This window comes from Egretta garzetta, unplaced genomic scaffold (genome assembly GCF_000687185.1).
Source record: "Egretta garzetta isolate BGI_Z169 unplaced genomic scaffold, ASM68718v1 scaffold130, whole genome shotgun sequence".
Classification (NCBI taxonomy): domain Eukaryota; kingdom Metazoa; phylum Chordata; class Aves; order Pelecaniformes; family Ardeidae; genus Egretta; species Egretta garzetta.
Genome location: NW_009258284.1, coordinates 3,275,540 through 3,299,200, shown reverse-complemented (window position 1 = coordinate 3,299,200; position 23,661 = coordinate 3,275,540). Strand labels below are relative to the sequence as shown.

At 38.4% G+C, this 23,661-nt stretch overlaps 1 protein-coding gene across 1 annotated transcript in view; it reads right to left on the bottom strand.

Annotated features, from left to right (window-relative positions):
• Window positions 1–23,661, bottom strand: part of CRIM1 (cysteine rich transmembrane BMP regulator 1) — a 206,194-nt gene that overhangs the window by 9,699 nt on the left and 172,834 nt on the right. Inside the window, exons 11-15 of the mRNA XM_009637026.2 lie at window positions 20,139–20,295; window positions 11,987–12,108; window positions 8,160–8,369; window positions 2,661–2,876; window positions 749–970 (exon numbers count right to left, since the gene is read on the bottom strand). Coding sequence (XP_009635321.1) covers window positions 749–970; window positions 2,661–2,876; window positions 8,160–8,369; window positions 11,987–12,108; window positions 20,139–20,295 — 927 coding nt within the window. The remainder of the gene's footprint in view (window positions 1–748; window positions 971–2,660; window positions 2,877–8,159; window positions 8,370–11,986; window positions 12,109–20,138; window positions 20,296–23,661) is intronic.

The window sequence follows — 23,661 nt, the reverse complement described above, 5'->3', positions numbered from 1 at the left end:
TTCAGTAAGTTCATTATACAATTCCTCTTTACCAGCAGCTTCTATTCTATAGCCTTTGTACCCTGCAAACTCACAAAAAAGTAATCTGTAAATAAATACTCCTATGCAAAATACAATGAAAAAGTGATCAGGAATCTCAAAGTCTGCAACTTTAAAAACGCCTGGCAATTTTCATTTCAAATTCAAAACCAGTACATGGCCCTTAATTCTTCATGCGTTTTTAGTATTAAGAATTTTTCTAATTTTTCTCAAATATGTTATTTTGCCTCTTCCATAACTATCTCTAATGAATGTCCTGGTTTTTCCTGTATTTTAATTTAGATGCCTTATTAACACTTCTCCATTCTGTGAAACTTCATAATGCTTCAGCTTATCTTCTTCAGTCATAATTAATATTTTCCTCGTATTATCACATATCTTGACATAACATACATGTTACGTGGCAGATCTTCTTTTAAATAAAACAATTTCTGTGTAATGTTTTCATCTAGCAAGGTATATTACCAACTTTTCAGGAGGATGTCCTCTCAAGTTTGTAGGCAAATTGCATTTATATCTTCCTGCACTTCTACCTTAAAACCACAAATCATGATCCTCAAAGCTCCCCATTCAGATTTCACTCTCCAGTTCAACTGAAGGCACAAACCGCATCTCCCCAAAACAGGGAAAACATATTTCAATTTGGAAATAAAACTTCTTTCTTACTCCCAGGAAGGGAACAGCAAGTTAACTATTTTTATTTGCTCACCAATACAGTAAGGACAACATTGTCCCTTTCTCAAAACAGGTCTCTCACAGGATACCGGTGGGCAAGACTCAGAGTAGCATCTAATCACACCATCCATGCAGATGCAGCTAGTGCAGACATTGGGCTTCCAGGACTCAGCTGTCAGAAAAATATCTCCTTCATCGTTTTTGCAATAACTGGGCATGCTCTCATTGCTTGACGAAGAGGGCTGAAGAGGCTCATCTGTAAATATAAACAGATTAAGTTATTTAACTTACAGTAGCTAACTTCTCTCGTATTTCCTCAACAGAGGGTTCGCTCTTGAAGAACACATTGGCTCACTGCTTCAGAAGAACTAGAAGGGCAGAGCCTTATGCCTCTTCAGTCCTTACATGTGATGAGGATCTCATGATGTGCTCTAGAATAAAGTTTATGTAGAACTTCATTGAGTTTACTTAAGAGACAGAGGGCGGGGGGAAGAGAGGGAGGGAGGGAGAGGGAGCAAAGTGAAAACCAACCACTATATGAAGCATCCCCTCAGAAAGCCACTCTGAATGCTCTGAACTGAATGCTATACAGGAATTCACCTTAAACCAGAGAGATTAAATTTTAAATCTAAACTTGAACCCCAGGTTCTGCCATGTCAGTTCAAATCCTCAAATGATGCAAAGAGAAAAGCTATTACACTGCTGTCGCCTTCAGTAGTGGACTTCCATGAGCTAATTATAAGCTGTTGAGAAACAAATGGAACTTGATCGGGCTTCAGCGTGGTGCCAATGGGTCTGCTTTAATTCTCATGCCTGCCCATGGAGGAGGCATATTTTTGTAATGAAGCTATATCTGGACAGACTTTATGGATCAAGAAATATGACTGTATGTGCAGAGACATAAAAGAAAAGGAAAAAGAAAAAAAAAGGATTCCTAAGGGCACTCAGATCAGATTCTCAATCTCACTGCATAAGTTATGAGACTAAGCTCCTTCTATAGCCAGTGAGGGAAGATCAGCTCCTCCAGACAGGATTTTGAAGTTAAGTAAATGTTCACTGTTATTAATAATGAGAAAAACTGAATCAGGAGAACTGGCTAACTTTTTTACTGAAAATGTTTTGTCAGAAAAAAAACCACCCCAAAACAACAAACATCCTGTAGAAGAAATGGCAAAACCTAACAGTAAGATCTTTAGATTTTTTTTTTTTAAGAGAGACATATATGTTCTTACTGAGTTTACATAAAATTTACAGGTTTGGACTAAATTTCCACTGCAATAAACTCCCCCATTTGCTATGTAAAACAGGAATTCGGGTTCATTTATAACTGCATCTCTTCCCTCAGGGGAAAGCAAATCCTGCTACTGTCTTGACACTGCAAGGCAGTCTAGGAGGAACCTGGCACACCTCCTGGGCTGGAAAGCTTTGATATTACTCAGTTGCCTTCAAGTCACTCTCAAATCATACCAGGTGAAGGTAAAAACAAACAGAAGTAGTTTTGAGACCAAATCCCAAATACACAAGATAGTAATAAAAAGTTTCATAGAAACCAAGGCACGTAGAAAGGAAAAGAAACAAGCCTGCATCTGCCTAGCGTTTTGATGCTTTTGGAGTTTCTCTAATCCTGCTTGTTTCCATAAATGAGCCGGCGCCTAGTTCATAAACCTTCCAACTAAGGAGTCTGGTTCTCATGCAACCCTTACATTATTAGATGGCCTTCAAAGATGTTCAAACTTCAGGGCCACAACTCCCCTTTCCACATAAGATCCCTCTTGCGCACAGTCAAGTTTTGCAGTTGAAATAGAGGCCTGGGGGCTCTCGCTCCAAACTACTACAGAATAAAGGCGCCACAACCAACTGTGTGCATATGGGAACATTCAATATTCACATCATCCGCTCTCAGATCAAGAAAGGACTCTTGATGAGACCTGGCTGTCAACATATACCTGGGCACTGTGGACAGCAGGAGTCCTGTGTGCGGGTGGGGTTTTGGCAAAGAAGAGGGGGACAGACTTCAGTCTCACACAGGACACGTCCGCTGTGGCATGTACATTGTGTGCAAGAATCAATATTCCACGTCTCTCCTTCCACAAAGTATTCCCCGCCAGGAGCATGACAGATCGACGGGCTGGTGAGCTCTGGCTTCTGCACAATTATTTCATCTGGGAAAAACAGAATTGGAAGACAGGCAAAAATGAACTTTGACGTCAATGATTAACCAATGTACCCAAGATTAATAATTTCTGTTATTATTGAAAAGACTAGGAATAATAAAACCAGCCATAAATATATTCTTAATGAAGCTCTCTCGACTTTATGTCACTTTTGACTTTATGTCGCCTGCATCTCATGGAAAATGGGAAAAATATAAACAAGAAACAATTTGAGAATCAGTCTGAATAAATGCTAGTTAATATAAATCAGAGATAACTTCAAGCATTCTTGGCATTTCAGAAAAAATCAAACCAACCTGTGCTGTAGGAATTCCAAGAGACAACTGTCATTTTCTGAAAAATTGTACTGAGCAGAGAGTTTCTTAATTGCTAAATATTAGCATCAGTGCAATTCCTGAAGGGCTGGATAAGTATGCTTCTTGTCTGGGAGTTAGAAAGTCCAGATTCAACCTTCTGCCTTTAAGTTTCCCAAGTGATATGTGTCTGCACCATTTGGTGCCAGATTAAGAAAAAAGGAAAAGAAAAACACAGAATCCCTCACCCAAACCCCTAGAAACATATAAGCGCTTAACATCGGTCGAAGTGCTTAGGTTAACGGTTGGACTCGATGATCTTAAAGGTCTTTTCGAACCTAGACGATTCTATGATCACTTTGTTCCGTTAATAAACAAACAAACAAACAAACAATCTGCTGTCATTGAAGTAGAAACTGGACCCAAGGAGATGCCATAGCGTATAGCTTGTATTTCCAGTGACTGTATCTCACATCTCACCAAATGAACCTTAATTCCTTTTCAAACAATTAATTACATTACCTCTACAGCCCTAGCTAACCTAGGCAGTTTAGAGAATAGATTTGACCTCCTTCAAGTTAAGAAAGGAACTGAAATCGTTTCCCTTGTTCAGCACGAGTGTCCTCCAACCACTGGGGTATTAAGAAAATGGGGTATTAACATAATGAACTCTCTTTAACTCTTGGTGTTTTAAAAGAAAAAAGAAGCCTGTCCTGCACTTTGTTTAAGTGCTTGCCATCAAGAAAAGGTTGTGCCACGAACTGCATCCCTCATAGCCTGCTTAAAATGCTTTGAAGCCCACGCCCACACAAGGGGCAATAAGTGCAATGACAGTTGTCATCTTACCATGCTGGCTGCTTTGGACCTGGAGCGAGTCCACCTGCTTTTTCCACGCAGCGTGTATAGGAGTTGAGGTGCCTCACACAGCATCTTTTACAGCTACAGAAGCCATGAGTTTGAAAGCTATATGCTGCAATGTGAAGCTGCAGGCTTATAAGTGATGATGTCCTTCAGCCTGAATTCAACCCATCTAACGTTAGACAGCTAAGCTAGGTGCCTGCATTAAGAATGGAGATGCCTCAGGTTTCCTGTGCTATGAATGGAGGGGAACAGAAAGTGACTTCCAGGTAATGACTCCACATCTCTAAACCACTTTCTGAAGGTCCCTTTCTCCTACTTAATGATAAAGATGCTTAATGTGATCATCCTAATCCAAATATCTTGGTTAAGGACAGAAAAATGAAATGGCCAGCAGCTCCTCTAGTCATTTTGGCAGAGCAAGGCTCACAAAGTGCACGTGCTTCTCTCCACATTTGTAGCACTGCCGTACTTGTCCAGGGACCGGCGCGTGTGCCCTTTGCTCTGTGACATTGCCACGCAGAGACACACCACTCCGTTATTTGCTTTCATTTCCAGAGAACGATCAGTAGAGCTCAAGGAGCCTGACTCTGGCTGATCTTACGTTTCTGGCTGATTGCTTATGTTTATGAACCACATAAGTGATTCGGTAGCATTTACCTGAAATGAGAGAGCTGGTCTGCTGGCTTGCTGCCTTTTTTATTTCAGTGGGAACAATATATTACATTTTATGCAGTGGCATCCTAACTCACCACGGCCGAGGCAATACTAATTATTTTCTGGAAATTTTCTGAGTCATCTCCTTTGCATTTAGTTCTCTGCAAAGAATCATAGAATCGTTTAGGTTGGAAAAGACCTTTAAGATCATCAAGTCCAACCGTTACCCTAACCCTGCCATCCCACCACTAAACCATGTCCCTAAGCACCTCATCTGCCTGACTTTTAAATCCCTCCAGGGATGGGAACTTGACCACCTCCCTGGGCAGCCCATTCCAGAGCCTGACAACCCTTTCTGTGAAGACATTTTTCCTAATGTCCAACCTAAACCTGCCCTGGTGCAACTTCAGACCATTCCCCTCGTCCCATCGCCCGTTCCCAGGGAGAAGAGGCCGACCCCCACCAGGGGGTCACAGGCCTGTTTTACTACAGCTTATATACTGTTCCTAATCAGAAAAACATAGCCAGATAGGACTGCTGTACATGTGGTATTGCTTACCGCTCCCTTAGCAGCACTCATACTGATAGATCACTGCAACCAAGTTGCTACACGTATACAACTGCTATGTTCCTGAAGGAGCAACTAGCCAAACAAATACACACTTTCTGGATAGCATGGCTCTGCAAAACACTAGCAGTTACCAGCTTCCTAAATCTTACAGGGAACCTGGAGCTTTTCACAAGCATTCTGACAATCCACTTAAACCTCTTAATATATAGAAACTTGGTTATAATGAATGTTGTAGCAGTCAAGGTATACCTTGCTGCATTGAAAACTAATTAAATATGGAATTGAATGTAACTACTTTTTTTTTTTCCAGTCTGAAAAATGACCTCTGAGAGCTGCCACTTCCCTGTTGATAGGTTAACAGTGCAATTCAAAACTCAATACATCAGGATTGCTAATTACGTCAATACCCTTATGCGAGACACATTCGAGACGTGCTCACAGTCTCACAGCTCCAAACTGCATTCCAATCTACTGAAAGCCATGATGTTTATTTAACAACATCAGTGGGGAATCAATACATTGCAAAATAAAATCAGAAGTACATTTCTAACAAATATAAAACCTCAGTGGGGGAAACAAAACCACGCTGGGACTAATTTGGCCATATTAATTCATACACTTATATGCACAACTGCTTTAAAAAATGCTGTGTCTGCCCCAGCATTGTGAGAGTTTACACCAAGTATGACTTTGCTAGCACAGAACCTAGGTGACTGGTACTTTGGAAGCAGGAAAGATGCCAGAGAAACCTGCACAGACACTGTACCTCGAAGGAACGGACCTACTGGGTAAGCAACGAGACCAACATTGCTGGTGCTCAGAATCGAACACTGATGTCATCCACAAGAACTGCATAGCGTGAGAAGATAGGTCCTACTAATCTCATCCTGATCTTTCTTCCAGGAACTGAACATTAGACTCACCCAAACTCATTCTCCGTACACAAAGTAACTAGCCACCGGTGCTGCTGAAAGACCAAAAAAAACATCACTCTTCAATGCTATGAGGTATTCTCTATGTGTTAGGTAAATCAATACATACAAGTATGCTGACAGTAAGAGTGAAATCAGGAATGAGTCTTGGGGACCTAACAATAGAATTGCTGGCACTGGAACAACCATCCTACATTTTTAATTCTGAATTTTGAATGTTTATCTAACGCAAGACTGACATGCTAACCTGTCCCCATTCATATGAAGTATACCATCCCCTACAATCACAGAATCACAGAAAGGTTTGAGTTGGCAGGGACCTTAAAGATCATCTAGTTCCAACCCCCCTGACATGGTCAGGGACACCTTCCACTAGCCCAGGTTGCTCAAAGCCCTATCCAACCTGGCCTTGAACACTTCCAGGAATGGGGCATCCACAGCTACTCTGGGCAACCTGTTCCAGTGTCTCACCACCCTCATAGTGAAGAATTTCTTCCTTATATCTAATCTGAATCTACCCTCTTTCAGTTTAAACGCTTTACCCCTTGGCCTATCACTGCATGTCCTTGTAAGAAGTCCCTCTTCAGCTTTCTTGCAGGCACCCTTCAGATATTGGAAGGCTGATGTAGAGTCTCCCCAGAGTCGAGTCTTCTCCAGGCTGAATAACCCCAACTCTCTCAGCCTGTCCTCATGGGAGAGGTGCTCCAGCCCTCTGATCATCTTCGTGGCCCTCCTCTGGACTCCCTCCAACAGATCCATGTCCTTCTTATGTTGGGGACCTCAGAGCTGGACGCAATACTCCAGGTGGGATCTCACGAGAGTGGAGTAGAGGGGAAGAATCAGTTCCCTTGACCTGCTGGTCATGCTTCTTTTCATGCAGCCCAGGGTATGGTTGGCCTTCTGGGCTGCAAGTGCACATTGCTGGGTCACGTTGAGCTTCTCATCAACCAACACCCCCAAGTCCTTCTCCTCAGAGACTGGTTATCCTATGTCCTAGCGAGGATACACTGTCACTTCCAGAAAGAAGATCTGGCTGCTTATTTTGCCCCTAGGATTTCCTATTCTTTACAAAGCATTTGAAAGAGTTCGTAGTTGCTTGTATCCTGCCAGTCCTGTCTCATCATTTCGCTACTGACAGTAGTATCATGAGCCTCCTTGTTCCTACTTGTAACATGACTTCCAATAAAGTCATAGGCAATATCACCGTCTTACAAATTAATCTATTTAGCACGTAAAATATTGTAGGAATCATTCTGAAAGCAGAGAGCATTAATCTTATACTCTACCCACACTTTAACATCTTCCTAGATTTTTTTCATATTAACACTTATTATTAAAATTGTATTGGAATGCAACATCGATTGTACTTGGCCTTCCCACCTAAAGCATTAAAGTAATCTACTGCTGGTGGCACAGGGGCCTTCCCTCAGAACACAGAATCATAATGTTCAATTACTTAAGACATCTGTGTAAATGTGTATTCCTTTGAGGGGTTGTGAAACACAGATTAGAGATGAATTTTAATAAAACTCCACTTCAAATTAAAAAAGAGAAAATATAATGGCTTATTATATTTGCTGTTACAGGGGAAAAAATCGCACATGAATATAAATTTGGTATTATAGCTAATGTAGACTAGAAACTTTTTCTTTTCTAGTTTAAAGATTTCAACGTGTCAAAAATTAACATGTTAGGACCCAGAACATGCATATGCTTTCAATATTTAAGTTCCCATTTTTCACACCTGAGGTCTTAATGAAAGCCCCTCATTATGTTATATGTGGGCATAGAAACCTTCATACATACCTATTACCGAATGATGCATGAGATTATTTTCATGTTTTAGAATCATAGAATCGTTTAGGTTGGAAAAGACCTTTAAGATCATCAAGTCCAACCATTAAACAGAAACACGTGAAATGAAAGCTGCTTACAAAGCACATAGGAGAAAGCACGTTACCTGGACATGATGGGCAACACTGCCCTGGGTGTATGGTGGGGTTGCCGCAATTAGGAACGGGGCAGGTGATCAAGGCACACATTTCCCGCCCGTTGTGACAGTAGCACTCCCTGCAGCCATCATGCCAGCTCTCCTCGTTCTCATGTCGGCGCCCATCCATTGACAGGCAAGAGCCCGTTTTAACGGGAGGCATAAGAGAAGCCGTTGCCTCTGCACAAAAGCAAAGGAAAACAAAGTGTACTGATAAGCATGCATTCCTTAGGAAAAAAGCCACCCCAACTTCATGCCTGGATTGCATTTATTTTTAAAGCCCATACAAAATCAAGTGATCAATAATTCCATCATTTACGCTTCAAAATAAAGTAACACACGTGGAACAATTAAAAGGTATACTGAAGGGGATGGTAGGACGTAGGAAATATATTTCCTTGGAAAATAGAATCACTTCTTTCTGTTGCACCTATACCGTTTCCAATCACACAGAAATGCAGTCCTGGCTAAATAAGATAAGAAAAAAGAGAAACGCAATGGAGGGAAATAGCAGAAAGCACGAAGCACATTTAGAATTATATATTGAAATATTATAGTGTATTAAGATTACCTATGACTAACTGATAGTAAGTAGAATATAAAAGCACTTACAAGAGCTAAGGAAGGTCTTATTATCATGAAAGACAAAAATTCCGAGCAAGTTCTAATGGGGTCATGCTAGGTACTGGAAGTATTTCAGAAAACACCTATGAGAAAGTATTTTTTTACATTACTACGTTAAATTAGATGTTTGGAAGGTAACCACTCTGCCAATTTTATCCCTCATTCCTAGCTTTTACTGGGATGAGAATACAGTAGCTCGCATTGCTGCATTACTTGCACTCAGCCAGAACACACAAGCAGTTGGTCTAGGGAGGATAAAGTCTCATTTGTATCTTAAAGGGTATTTAAGTGCCGCAGGATTCTGCCTCAATATATTCTTTGTTAATCAGCAGAGTGAATTTAGAGGCCAACACTCCCTCACCCCCATCATTAAGATGATGAAGGATTTAGGATCAGTTTGTCAGTGAACTGACTTGTTTTCAGTGGTATGTCAACAACCGTGTTCTGCTGACACACATATATAAGGTTATTTGTATTAAGTTGCTCATTTCATTTTCTGAAAAGTAGTAATGTTTATACGTAATTTTAGTAAGGTGTTTTTCTTTTTTTTTTTTTTAAACGAACATGTAGGTCAGCACTTCTTCAGGTGTGGCAGATCTATCAAAGGTGGTCTAAGAACCACAAGCAGATGGTACAAAGTTAGCTTGATGCACGTTATCGGAATAAGAACCCAATACACGGAAATTACATTACTATACCATTTTTCGAATTAAAAAGAAAAGCCATGGCATAAGGATAAAATATGTCTTAAACCAGACTTCATCCTATTGCATGAACAGCAATATTATGAAAAAAATTTACGTTCTGTTACTACACTTGTATACTTCAGTATCAAATTTTGTATTAATTCCTATTTGCATTAATATCACTGGAATACTGTCCTATATTAAAATGACACATGAAAGTCTGAGATGGTAATGCCCTTCCCCTTCCTTAATAAAGTATCTGATGTAGTCAAACTTTTTTTCCTGAAATATTCTACAAGCATACAGGCAACTATTCAAAATTATCTGCACAAACTAAGATTGGTTTCACTTTTCAGGTTTTAATTAAAATTAGTATAAAAGATAATAGTTAAAGAAGAACCTCCCCCCTCCAAATTGTTTAGGGAGCTCCAGATGCAACCCCTTAAATACTGCAATAATGCGAAAGGGAATGGTGCTTAGCTGTTCCATATGTCTGCTGAGCTTAGGACAAGAAGTAACGGTTTCAATTTGTAGAAAGGGAGACAGAAATATTAGAAAATTTATTTTCCAATGTCAGATATTGGTAACCACAGGAAAATATTATTTTAGAGAGGTTTTGCTTTTTTTTTTTTTTCTTTTGAGAGTGGGGGTTCTTAATAAATTAAATCTTAGACGAACATCTGTGAAGGATTATCCAGATACACTCTATTTTATGTGAGAAATGGACTCTCAGTTTTCCGGAGGACTACCCCAGCTCTGTACCTCTATGGTTCTACTTCTATTAATCCTAGCATAAGCTATTTCTGGCAGAAGCCATTTAGAAAGTGGAGCCAATTCACAGGCAGGGGATTTACCCATCCCTTCCTCTCAGGGATTTTGGGTCAAAACTTTCACAAGGACTCACAGCTCCCCCAGAACATACTGATGATTGCTCTAATTATTCTTAGACAAGTTGCTAATGAAGTGATATCAAAGCGATACCCTTGTGGTTTGGTATCTTTATGATCATGGTAACGATAATTACAACTTAAAGAGGGATCAAGTTATTTTCGCTTAATATTTGTGCATGTTCTAAAATGCATCCTTATTAAGGAAAACACTTAAAAGTGTGCATACACATAACTGGTAACTGAAGAGTTGCATCTGTATAGTCTGGGATGCAATTATGGCACACCTAAGAGAACACCTTGTGTATATTCCACCGCAGCATCATGATAATCAGGAAATACTGTGTTGACTGTGAACACAAAGACAAATGGTAAGTGATGAGAACTGTCTCGATGGAACTCCATTCAGCAGTTACCCTTTCTTACTTAATTTTTAGAATTTTTATTTCTAGTAAAAGTCAGATGTTGAATCTCTCTCCACTTCTCACATCTGCAAGGTACATTTATAACATTTCTTTTTTTTATTCCCCAGAAGTCTTAAAGTTTTGTTATAATTATCTGCAGTGTATGATGTCATGTGGAGAAAACATAATGTCAGATCCTTCTGATTTATATGACTGCATATTTGCCTTCAACTACAGCAGAGTGACTTCAGGAACTCATACACTTTCTTCCAGTCCCATGTTCCCATAGTTTGTCCTATTATATCTTATATTTTTTTAAAATGTAAAAGAAATAGCTGCTAAAAAAGTTAAGAATGGAGTCTTTACACAAAGTAATGGGAAAATACTCAAACTTACTTGCCAATAGCTAGAAATCAAAACACACGAGTAAGAATCAAAGAAAATAAGCGTGAAAGACAAGTTAGGATCAGAGAGAGCCTGGAAAAGTTATTAAATGCAACACCTGGAGATGAGCAATGAAGGAAGTCTGATACCCAGAGTAATACAAAAGACAAACTGAAAATATCTTTAAAAAGAGACATGTTAAAAGCAGCACAAAACTAAAGCAGACAACTAATGAACATCTTCTCTCCATCTCCACCTTGAAATTGGTGGTTACAAGTTTGGGTTACAAGTGGCGCATGTGAAATCTTTAGCTTAAGAATACCCAGTCCCTTCTCCTGGGTAAGCACTCCCTCTGCTCGTTGCTCCCCAAGACCACCTGAAAAGTGTCCAAGAAACAGTACTCTACTTTTAGGTGGTGCACAGGGCATCTGTCAACTATCAAATCCAAAATCTGAGTTTGTAAAGAAAAGATGATGGTGAAGAAGTTAAGATGAACATTGCTACTGACACCCTCTCCCCCCCTTAAACTTGCTTATTTCTAGTAGTTACTTCTTAAGAGCCTGATCTACTTTTTATTAATGATAACAAATTTTGTGAGGTTGTAATGGGAGATGGAAGTGGAGCTAGTAACACAATAGTAACAGACACCTGCAAACCAATACACTCCTTCGAGCAAAGTTGAACCGAGTCCCCCACCAGTTACCGTATTTCAATTCTTACATATTCTGTGCAGCATTCCTTTTCTTTTGCTCTAGCTTCCAACTGCTCTGAAAACAAGTTGGAGTGAGAGGTGGTAATGAACTCGCACCTACCTCTGCACTTGCAGATAACACAGCCGTGATTGTTCTGCTGGAAGCCCATCGGGCAGATTTTACCACAAGGCAGGTCCGGGCATTTCTTACACCGACAGATTTCACAGCCATGCTTGTTCTTCCTAGATGACCAAAATAATTTGTAACAGGTCAGCAGGTCACTTCAAATAGCTACATATCATGATCTTTACAGCAAAAGCATCCCCTAAAGAAGTGACTGATCAAATAAAGAAAATTATCGTTAAATGTCACCCTTCTGTTCAGTGGGTCTATGGGGAGTACAGGTGAAATCTCTGCATTTGGTATTTTCAAGCCACAACAGATAATATAGATGTATGTGCTTGCAACTACTATTGATGATCAATTCTTTTCTCAACTGAAAAAGTAGAAAGAATAACGTCTAAAACTGATGAAGTTGGAGGGGTAGGCAGGAATCTGTAAGAATTACTATGGTTTTATAACACAAAGTACTGTTAAACTTTTTCCTCCAACAACAGGTAAACTACAGTAGATTTCCTCTCTTGCATATTAAAACTACAGACAGATTTCTGAAAACACTAAATATGCAGACACAAAACTTACTTGAAAAATAGCACGTGGAATGCCAATAATCAACATAAGAAGTAGCAGACACACAGTAACGTATTTTCAAATGGAGAAAACCACTGAACTTTTCAGCAGACAGGACAGAGAATCAAGAACAACGGCTTCCAAAACTTCCAGATGAAGCTGGGCAGGAGTCTAGAGCATGTCTAGAGCATCCCTGACAGCATCTCCTCACAGCACCATAAACATGCTGCTTCTGAGAATCCTATACTGAATATTTGCTTGTCTTTCATCAGGAAGACAGATAATACCATTCAAAGTCTAGGCACAAGTGTACTATTTCCCTTCAGATACCGATAGAGTAATTTTCCCTGCCTTCCCAAGATACAGGGAAAAAAAAGAAGTTGTAATGAAGAAGCTCAAGACAAAGAGGGGAAAAAAAACCAATAAATGGTTTGTCATGAGTCTGCTGATAAACATATCACTCTAATGGGGTAACTCTCTAAAACTGGGAAAAACATTTAACTGACGGATACTTCATTGAATTCTACAACTTTAAATGCACACCCGTTCCCTCCAAAACAAAGAAAAGACATGGGAAGTTAAAGAAGAACATCTAGAGGGATAGAGAAGAAATAAATTATGTAAATCTCTAGAAAGCCTGACTTAAGCTCTAGAAAATTGTACTTAATTTTTACTTAAAAGGCTGAGAAAAACAAATAGTCACACAGTAGGATGGATAACGGACAACTTTCTGTCCTCCTATCTGTCTACTTTTCCCTCCTTTATTTCTGTTACCACAGCCCTTTTAGTGTCAGAAGAAATGCTTCTTTCCATTAATGTGTAGAGCTTTCAAACACTGAACTCTATTGAGCAGGTTATTTCAGACAACTGTGACAAGGTTTTGGTTTCTTTAAAGATGCACGAACTCAGATTTTCCAAGTACTAACCTTTGACAGTCTTAAAAAAAAAAAAAAAAAATCACAATCAGGGTGACTTAATTTTTCACTCTCTAATATACTTTTCTTTGAATACTTGCTTCTTTAGTCTCCTATTTGTGACCAGAGTTTTACATTAAAATAAAGGTTCGTCTTCCATTACATCCCATGCTTTTGATGGTTGTAACAGGCTTGGAAGTCCCATAAGGCTTGCTATTTTAGAAAAGAAATTGGCACGGTAGCAGTAAAGAACCGAATGTACCATACAACTGCAAATCTAAATAATTTTAGCACTCAAGTAAGACTTGAAGTGAAATGATCTTAAAATATTTCTTACCACAATTTTAGACCTTTATACTACAAACTGTGACATACATAGTTATCTTTAAATGTTATTAATTTCATTCAGTGCAATTATTCATAATTTATAGGCACTGACAAGATTAGGATGCTCATTTCCAATTATTTTTTTTTAAATTACAATCGACTTAAAGACTTATTAAACACTCGTAATTTAAAAATACCAGCCAAGCATTACACATAATTAAATTACATTCTACATTTAAAACCAGAATTTAAATTGAAATTTATTTTCCAATTAGCTTAAAAAAGTTTGAAGTTCAGTTTTTTCAGGTGTATAAAAACGCAAGGAAGAGATCATCCCAAAGACAGGGTTCCTAAAACGCTAGCATCAGCTGGAAATCAACTCAATTTTAAAACATCTTTATCTTACCCCCAGCTACCATAATATGCCCTTTAATATTTGCTGTCATTTCTAAAATGCTTTTGCTACATAGTTCACACAGATTTTCCAATAAAACTGTTATATGCACACTTTTGTTAAAAAAAAAAAAAAGGAGGAGGAGTGTGTTTCAGCTTATCTAAGTACAGAAAACGCGCACTGGAATATGTAATTTTCCTTTGTAGGTCAATAGGAGTCACACATACAAGGTAAAATTTACTTCTCACAACAAGCAGTGTAAATTCTGTGAGAGGCCGAACATTATATTTGGTATAATGCCTTCTACGTGAAGACGAGCCGTGTGGTTCAGTGCTAGCCCATGCCTGGAGCAGTCCTGAGCTGTGAGATGTCCTCACCGAGCTCCCACCACTCCTCTGAAGGGGATACAGACAGCATGCCTTGGACCAGGGAGTGCCTAGGCAAGCCATTAAATGGCTCAGATCTGATACTCTGTGAGTCAATGTCTGATCAAGGTGTCACTTTATCGTGTCTAGGACTTCAAATGAATAGTTGCAAATGGCAAGATTCAGTTTTTTATGCTTTTTTACTTTAACCTGTTTACAATTTTTCTTCTGTTTCACCAGGTTCCAGATACTTTCCATTTCTGAAGATCTGAGTTTCCATTTTGAAGCTTATTACTTGGTAATTTTATTCTTCCTCAGGTGTAAAAATCAAGCCTAGTAAATCTAGGAAACAAAGACTGTTGTCTTATTCTCTTTTTCAACATCATAAACCTTAGAGTTTTTCTAAATTTTTCCTACTCTTATGTGACAGTATCACACAAGTTCTTAGACACTGGCTGCTTCCTCCTTGAGTTTAGAAAATCGCTTGAATTTGAGCTTAAAATTTGTATCCTTTAACAGATTATCCTTGACACATGATCGACCCTGAAAAATACTTGCACCTAGATCCTTTAACAGATTATCCTTGACACATGATCGACTTGCACCTAGGACTAAGCATCTCTGTGTTTAAAGTACTCTTGCAGCTCATGGACAATACTCAGAACTTTTTCTTATTCTCCTCAGAAATGGACACATCAGTTCTTTACTACATGAAAACATTCCAGGAAGATGAATGATTTGATCGATTTCTTTATATGCACCTAGGCCCATCTACCTTTTTTCTCTTCAGTCCTCTTTGATTTTCATTCAGAAGACTCAATCATTTCTGGGTAGATAGACAGCATTAATGCAAACTTCAGGTATGTCCACATTGAAGAAGATGGCACGGACACCTTCAGATTTCCCCATACAATCAGCTAGATTATATCAACACATACCACGAATTTCTTCACAGTAATCACCTTAACTGCTTAGGCACAGGTACCAACAGGATGACACTCACAGATCAGACAAACTAAGGGACTCTGTAGGTCAAGAGGATTGCACTCAAACACAGAACATCCTTTTATTAAGGCACAGAGTATATTAGGCTCTATTCTTGGGTTCTTTCCTTGAAGATGTGGAAGTAAAGTATATAAAGGCATCACACTATATGATGTGATAAGGCTAAATGGAAGACAGACAACTAGAGAACAGCCTCAACTTACAGAAGGTAGGATTCTACGGTGCGTATCAAAGAGCAGTGTTATGAGGGCTTCGACAGACTCATGTCTGCCCCTGCGTTTTCAGATCAGATTTATTTCACATGCTTTAAAGTGAAGTAGAGCTCTATACTCTGTCCTCCTACTCTTAATGGAGGGAAATAAAATAAAATTTCCATTTCCAAATGGTGAATTAACACTCATTTCTTTGAGATTTCTCCTTTAAGGCCTTTCAAAATAACACAGGGACATTTCACCTGAAGTGCAACAAAAGAAGATCAATAGAATTGATTTTTTGTTGTTGTTGTTCAAAAATGTATTCTTGATTTATATTGGTGTGTCAGAGTATAACCCTTAACATCACAGGTCAAATTCATCGCAATCCGAGGGTCGTCTTCCAACTATACATAAGGGTCTTCCTCATCTTTGTTTAAAACTTCCTTCAGAAAACCAGTTAAGTTTCTGTTCATGAGAGAGCGCATGAAAGTCAGGCCTCTCGAACCAAGTAACAAGTTTTGGATTAATCAAAGTTCATTAATTCATTAATTAATTCCGTTCACGTGGAACAGCCTACTTCACTGCAAAGCTAACAATAGTAAAAAGTAGCACAGAAGACAACAGTAGAGAGACACCTTTGCTTAATAAAAGAAAGTAAAAATGAGAAGTTGCAGAGTAAAAATATATGTAAGCAGAAGAATAGGGGCGCATCTTTACTGAAAACTAAGGAAGAAAACAAGACCAAAGAAAATACTATTCTTTTTAGCAGTTATGCATGGTCTGGTAACTAATGAGGTAGACTTAAACCAAGAACACGACTGTCAGTCGCACACCCTGGGAGGATGGGCCCAGGAACAGAAATTTACTGTCTTAACTTATCTTTTAAGAGTATTTGCTTCTCCCTGAAGATTCAGAGCTTTGAAGGTAAAAAAAAATATTCAGTTCACCACAGGTTAAGGTCTCTACTATTTTCGATTTAAAGTTGTAAATATAATGTCCACTGTCCTCTAAACAGAAATTACACTTTATATCACCAGAAAAAGCTGCTCATTGTGTGGAAGAGAGTATTTCATTTACACAAAACATTAATAGTAACTGACTTTGGTAAGTACAGTTCAGAACAACCATAATCAGCAGTAGAAAACCATTTTCAATGCTTCCGTGTGACATTTACATTAGATCTGCCAGTGAAGAAAACCAGTAGCAGTGAACTGAAAGAAACCAAAAGGAGGAACAAGCTTGTTTGCTTTAGATACCGCAGAAAAGTCAAAGAATAGAGTTAGCTGGAATAGAAATAAACACCTAGACCTTGGTTCATGAATATATTCAAGCTATTTCTGTGTAAGTCCAAAAAGGCAATGACAAAACACATTAAATAGACCTCATTTAATGGTTTTCTCACATTGTAGCTTTTCAATAGGCTAAAGCAAATGGCCTTGAAAACAGTAACTTATTTATGCTCTTGGAATATTAAAATTTTAAAAAAGCTTTTCCTGTTCAAAGCTGAAGGATATTCAATCACACTGAGTAAACAGTAAAAAATTTTGTAATTCATACCAACTGTCTCTGCTGGTATGCAAACACATGCAGGCACCCACTCCTTGAGCGTGTGGATGAATAAAGTCTTCTCAGATTCTGTCCTGATAGCTTTATCAACCCTGCTACAGACAATAAATTAAGAGCTACAATATGGAAAAATATAAATCCCAAGATCTAACAGTCTTAGTGTGCCCTTTAAATATCACATTAGATTAATCCGCTGAGTTTATAAACCAATTTGAAAAATAACAAGTAACTGAGTATTGTTCATGGAATTAGTTTTTAAAACACAACTGTAAAACAGAAATAAAAAGAAACGTTCACATATACAGTTTGGAGACTGCTGAGCTCACATCCTGCACTTACTACTGAGGATGCTTTATGGATCATGAGCAAAAACGATGGCTTCCATCTTTGTTGCAAATAGCAACGAAATATATTCTGATGGCCATTATTCAGAATTTTTCTCTCTTCTGTGCCAAAGTTCAAAATCAAATATAAGCTAATGGAAGTGATTTCAGAGCCCTTTGAGGAATGATTACACCACATGAGGACTATATGGCAGTGGCCAGTAAATGCTTCAATATAGTTGTAAGTTGTATTCCCTTACTGCTTTTGTTTCACCCCGGCCACCCTTTCTGCTGATTCCGTCACAGAGTTCTCACAGTTTCAGATACCCTGACACCATTTACTTCTTTGTCTCCCAGCTTTAAGAGACCCTATCTTGGATTTTGTGCCTGCTCAGTGGCATGGCTCAAACATCGCTCTCACCAGATGCTTTCTAAATGATTCCGCATGCTTTGTACTTGTTTTAATTGACTTCACTCCTTTGATCCTTAATGTAAGCAGATTTATCCTATCTAAAAAACTGAGACATCTAACCAGTCATTATTTCTGCTCAGCCCTTCACGCTTTTTTCGTTCTGCTACCCATCTTCAGCCATCCTTGCCTGTGAGGCCACTGGGCAAAAGTTCTCAGGACAACAAAACTGACATCCCTTTTCTGTAACTTCCCTCCTGCTCCACCTTGTCTTGCTTGCAAAACTGAAAATAACTCTCAGCCACTCTTGAAGTCAACATGCCTGAAGATAATTTTATTAACCTTTTCATTTAAAATTCTTACCTTTCCTCTCTCATCTACTAAACTTTGAGTTTTGGGGACAGAAGTGAAGTCTGATTTAATCTTTGTTGTCTTTCCCTCATTTTGTCCTATTTCAATCCTATCACTCTCTTAAGTGCCATTTCCTGCAAAAACTTGCGTTATTTAAACAGACACAAGCCTAATTCTGTATCTCAGGTAATAAATACAGCATCATATTAACTGGTATTACTTTATTTTGCTGGACTGCTATTACGGAGGTATTTTCAAATCACACTAAGGATGCCTCAAGGATACAAGTCAATCATCCTTTCTAATGTGGGGGCGGAGGAAAAAGTGACTCAATGTTTTCAAGGCAAACATATTCTTCAAATGTTTTTTTGGCTGTGTTCAGCACACTTGTGCCATTATTGTTCCATGGGATACAGGTCTGCTTTTTGTTTGATGTAATGCCACCTCCTGTTTAGCACCACGCACAATGCAAGAGCTGTATGGGCAATAAGAGGGAGGTCAACCACAACACTGTGTTCACCTAAGTGGAACACCACTCTCTGGCTAAGAATAGCATGAAGATTAAAGGAAGGTGAATGGCTGGTGGTATTATTTTTTTTTTTACTTTGGCAGCACAACTAGAGAGAATACAAGTTGTTCACTGGCACTATCTACGAGCGGAGCTTAATAAATCTGTGAGAATATCACTGTGTTGCAACTTGATTTCTATTTTTCTAAAATCTCTGGTACCTCTCTGATCATTCAGGTTCTACCATATTTTGATTCCTCCAAACTTTACTAAAACTGCATACTATGAGGAGGACACACTACACTATAGGTCACTGTTATAAAAACCTGCAGCGTTTATGAACAGGTGTCAAACAGAATTCTTGAGAAGAACCAGAAATTAAAAGAATATTAGTATCAAACACTAAGAGTTGCAACATGAGTAAACTTCATTACAAATCCTAGGAAAACAAATTGCATATGAACATTATCTGAAGATCAGCTGTCATGAGGTAGAAATTAAACTGCTGTGAAAAGCAGGCAGTAACATGGAATGAACCCATCAAAAATAAGATGTGTTGGTAAAATACATATAGAAGCCACCACACCAATTACTAAGAAATTTCTACGTGACAAAAAATCTGCCCAGTTTTCATCACCTGTTCCACAAATTAATAAATACCTCAAGTATGCCCTTTTATGAAGAAAGACCTCCAGCAACAATACAGGTTTTGAACATGTTTACAAAAACTTAGATAAGACATGGTACTGTTCTTCAGGAATCCTGTAAAGTAACTATTAGAAATGTCTCATTAAAACTAGTCAGCTGTCGTATCAACATTTAAAAAAGCCCTTGAAATATTATAAAATCATTTGAATAAAACAAATGGGCTACAAAATGAAAGGGTATCACAGCGGAACATGCAAACAGAATTTCAAACAGCTACGTGCAAGAGATGTTACTTGTAAGTTGCTTTTTCATCTTGTTCATCAAATATTCTTCAAAAAAATTTAAGCATGGCTTTGCTTTCATAATCTGCTGATTTTTTTTAGCTGCTGTTTCTTAATTTCTTGATCAAAATCCATTTTGAGGAATACTTTAATATCACATCAAGTAATGACATTTCTATTTTCCTATGTTTTCCCCCACTTTGCCACAAACTAAACAAGTGTATGTGCCTGGATTTTGCATATTTTCAGTATGTACAGGGATTACATTAAATACGCTTTCAGAATGAGAATACGTACAAGTATCCAAAGGGACAGTACTTGTCACATTCAATGGGTTTGCACTTCTTAGGCCGTGGTCGGCACTGACAGATCTCACAGTTGTGGACATCCGTCTGGAAGCCGAAGGAACAGTCCAAGGAACAACCCGAAATGAGGCCAGTGCACAGCTCCTCCCCTGTGAAGGACATAAGCAGGTTACCACAACACGAAAACTGTTTATACTGGACAAACGCATCTTTAGCAGACTAAATCTTCTGTTCCCGTTTACTTCGTAACTTACTGGTAAGCCTTACCTTCGGACTAATCCTAATTTTAAAATATTTGACAGAATTTTCCAGTAATGACCCAAACTGTATGAGCAGACGCTACCGGATGTCTTCAGTTCCAGTCAAGAACTTGGTACCCTAAACTAACATGGTTTTATGAACAGATGCACAGCCAAAGGAGTCCAACAGCTGTGACTGTTGGCCTTCAACAAAACATTTAAAATAACATATATTTTCAACACATTGTATGGGTTTAATAGGTTTCTATTCAATATAGAGCATCTTTCTCCTCTGTTTTAAATAGAACTGAAAATCTGGGACATATTAACAACTTTTATTCCTTACACTGCTTGCTGTCAACTGTTTGGTGATTAAGACCTGCTTTTTAAAAATCTAACTGTAAACCCCTTAGAGGTAATATAAGCTTACAGACGCTAGCGTGGCATGAGGAAAATGGTGGATTGTTGGCAACTCAATTTCTCCAGTACTGAGGTGTCATTATGGTCATTATATTCATTCTCATTGGAACATACTATTTTGAGAATGATCAGTTTCTTTTTGTTCTTGTTGAAAGAAGAAGTGCCACCAAACCCACTCTTAACACACTCTAGGATATGAAATTCATTTACTGATTGCAGAGGGGAGAGGAAGCAGAAAAGAATGATTTTTGTTACATTAGGGATGCAAAACACAGGAAGAAAAAAAAAAGACCATTATTACAATAGCCAAAGTAAGATCAAAACAGAAAAAGAAGGAAAATAATTGAGATTCATCAAGAGAAGAATATGATGGGTGATATCCAAAGGGTTGATTTTCAGAGTGGCATTCAAAGGACAGCTCATCTCCAGTTCAAAAATCCACACCACTACAAAGTGCTCGTTATCTGGAGGGCAGCTGCAGAGTGCTCTTCCAGATGTGTTCCTCAGTGCTCTGAACACCACTTTCCTTTAGGGATATGAACATTTAGGGATGGGGCTTTTCCAAAGAGGAGAACAGCACATTGACTTATTCTGTTCCTTACACTACTTCTGTGGGTCTGAAACACGATGATAACCCCATGTCTCTAACACAGTAATTAATACGCTATAAGCAGAAGGAATCTTTAGACTGTAAAATACAGCCTAACCTACTTACAAAGACAATGGGTAGACTTAATCAGATGTGGGTAAGCTAAGTGTTTCCTTATCTATTCTACCAGGTTAATACTCATTTGGTAAAGAAGTCGTGTTTCTTAGTAGCCCAGAGTGAGACTGAAGCCTCGCAGAAAACCAGCAAATACACTGCCTAGGTCTGCAGTGGAATTTGGGCATACAAGTGCCATGCAACATAAAAGCCTTATTGTCCCAAACCACAGTTCTCAGTTTCAAAAGGACAAAGATCATCACCAGGTTCATGGCTCCTACCTCTCCACTTTTATGCAAATTTGGTGTCTGAAGCTAAAAGTGTGCAAATTTATTTGTCATTCAGAATACAGAAGAAATGACAGAACCTTTCACATCTGGTTCTAGAGGCAATCTGTCAGCAGAGTGCCAATGTCACAATATTTAAGCGCTTACTCTGTCAGATCTAACCTTTGAGAGCAATGGTAACCCTTATCTCAGGTTCTTGCTTTACTCAGAGACACACGATACAAAGATCTTCATGAAGTCTTACAAGTTTTTGAAGGACAGACTTCAGGCTGATCTGTCAAGAATACTAGATCTTTCTAACATGTGGGCATGAATGCTGATTTAAAAACATCATATTGCAGAGAAAATTCAGACACTCTTCTCCGGTAAAGAGTGATGTGCATGTAACGCAATGAGGAAGACATTCCTTGATCTAAGTTAAAATACTGAAAAATTTTCTTTTTTTAAGGAGCTTTTATAGGAGGATATTTGTAAAAATTATTGCCCAACAGCATATAGTGATAATAAAATTAAGGAACTTTTCATTATGCACGACTTCATAAGGTAGTCATAATTTTTAAAGTTAAACTTGAACTTTATAAAGAATGTATGGAAAATTACACCTACACGGGAATATCTCCAAGAAGAATTAAGCTCAGTTATGACCTTCGATACAGGGTGAGTTACGATATCTTCTGCTGATGCTCAGAACGGATCAGTGAATAACCCCAGCATTGCACCGGCTAGATTATCAGAATCATTCATTTTCTGAAGCGTTTTGTCACGGAGATGAAGTGTTTAGGTGGCTGTCCATAAACATCAGGCTCATGGAAGACAGGTCAAGGAACAAGAAGGTACAAATGCAAAAGGATGGGAGAAATGAATAGGCACCTTAAAGTGAAAGGAAGCCCTGGGAATAAAAAAATTTAAAATCTAAAAAAATAGAAACAAGAAGAACATTTTTGAGTCTGGATATGTCCTACTTGTCCCCAGATTTGTGTTAAGGAGAGCTATCAAAGTGCAACACCTAGGTTTGAGTACGTAGTTACAGAAGATGGCAAAACAGTGATTCCTCAAAATCCCACAACCACATGTGTTTTTGTTTTCAATCTCCCCTTCTGTTTTGATTACTTTGATTTAGTTAGTGAAACTGCAAACCAATTTTTTTATGTATAAAGTTTTATTAAAAGGGTTATTATTGCTTTATGTATTATTTTATTAAAAGGGATAAGGTGTCTAGGGCAATGCTATACAAGGAGGAAGACAGCTTATGATGTTGAATATACTTAAAACTTGAATAGTCAGCTGACATACTAACCAGAAGATCCGGTCTTAAGGCAACGTCTTCCCTGCTTCATCCTGTGCATAGTGAGTTACAAAGGGTAAATTCTTCTGAGGTTAAGTGGCCAAGATAGGAAAGCTCTTCAGAGCCTTGGGATGGATGACTGACTAACCATCACTGCCTCTCAGGAATGGGCACCGAAGTGGATACAAAGTAGTATCAAAATTCTGGCTATGTCAGACATACAGAGAAAGTTTGCTGAAGTCAATACAGACCACTGTTCACATCTGAATTTACTAGTGGTATGTCAATGCTGTACGAGGACATCAGAATAATCTACACAGACCTCACAGACCTCTCCTGACAGAGTCTTTCTAATAAGATGCTAAAAATGATGCCTTCTGAGAAGATGGTTATTACTAAAATTAACGTGTTATTAACTTGTTAACTTAAATTTCTGATAGTGTGACATTACAAGCTGTGGAAATAGCATTTAAATAGTTTTTGAAAAATTCTCTGTGAAGACGTTTAGTGTCATGAAAATCAGAAAGTGAATTCTGATCTGTTTTCTGACTTCACATCTAACCACCTAAACTTCTCCTGCT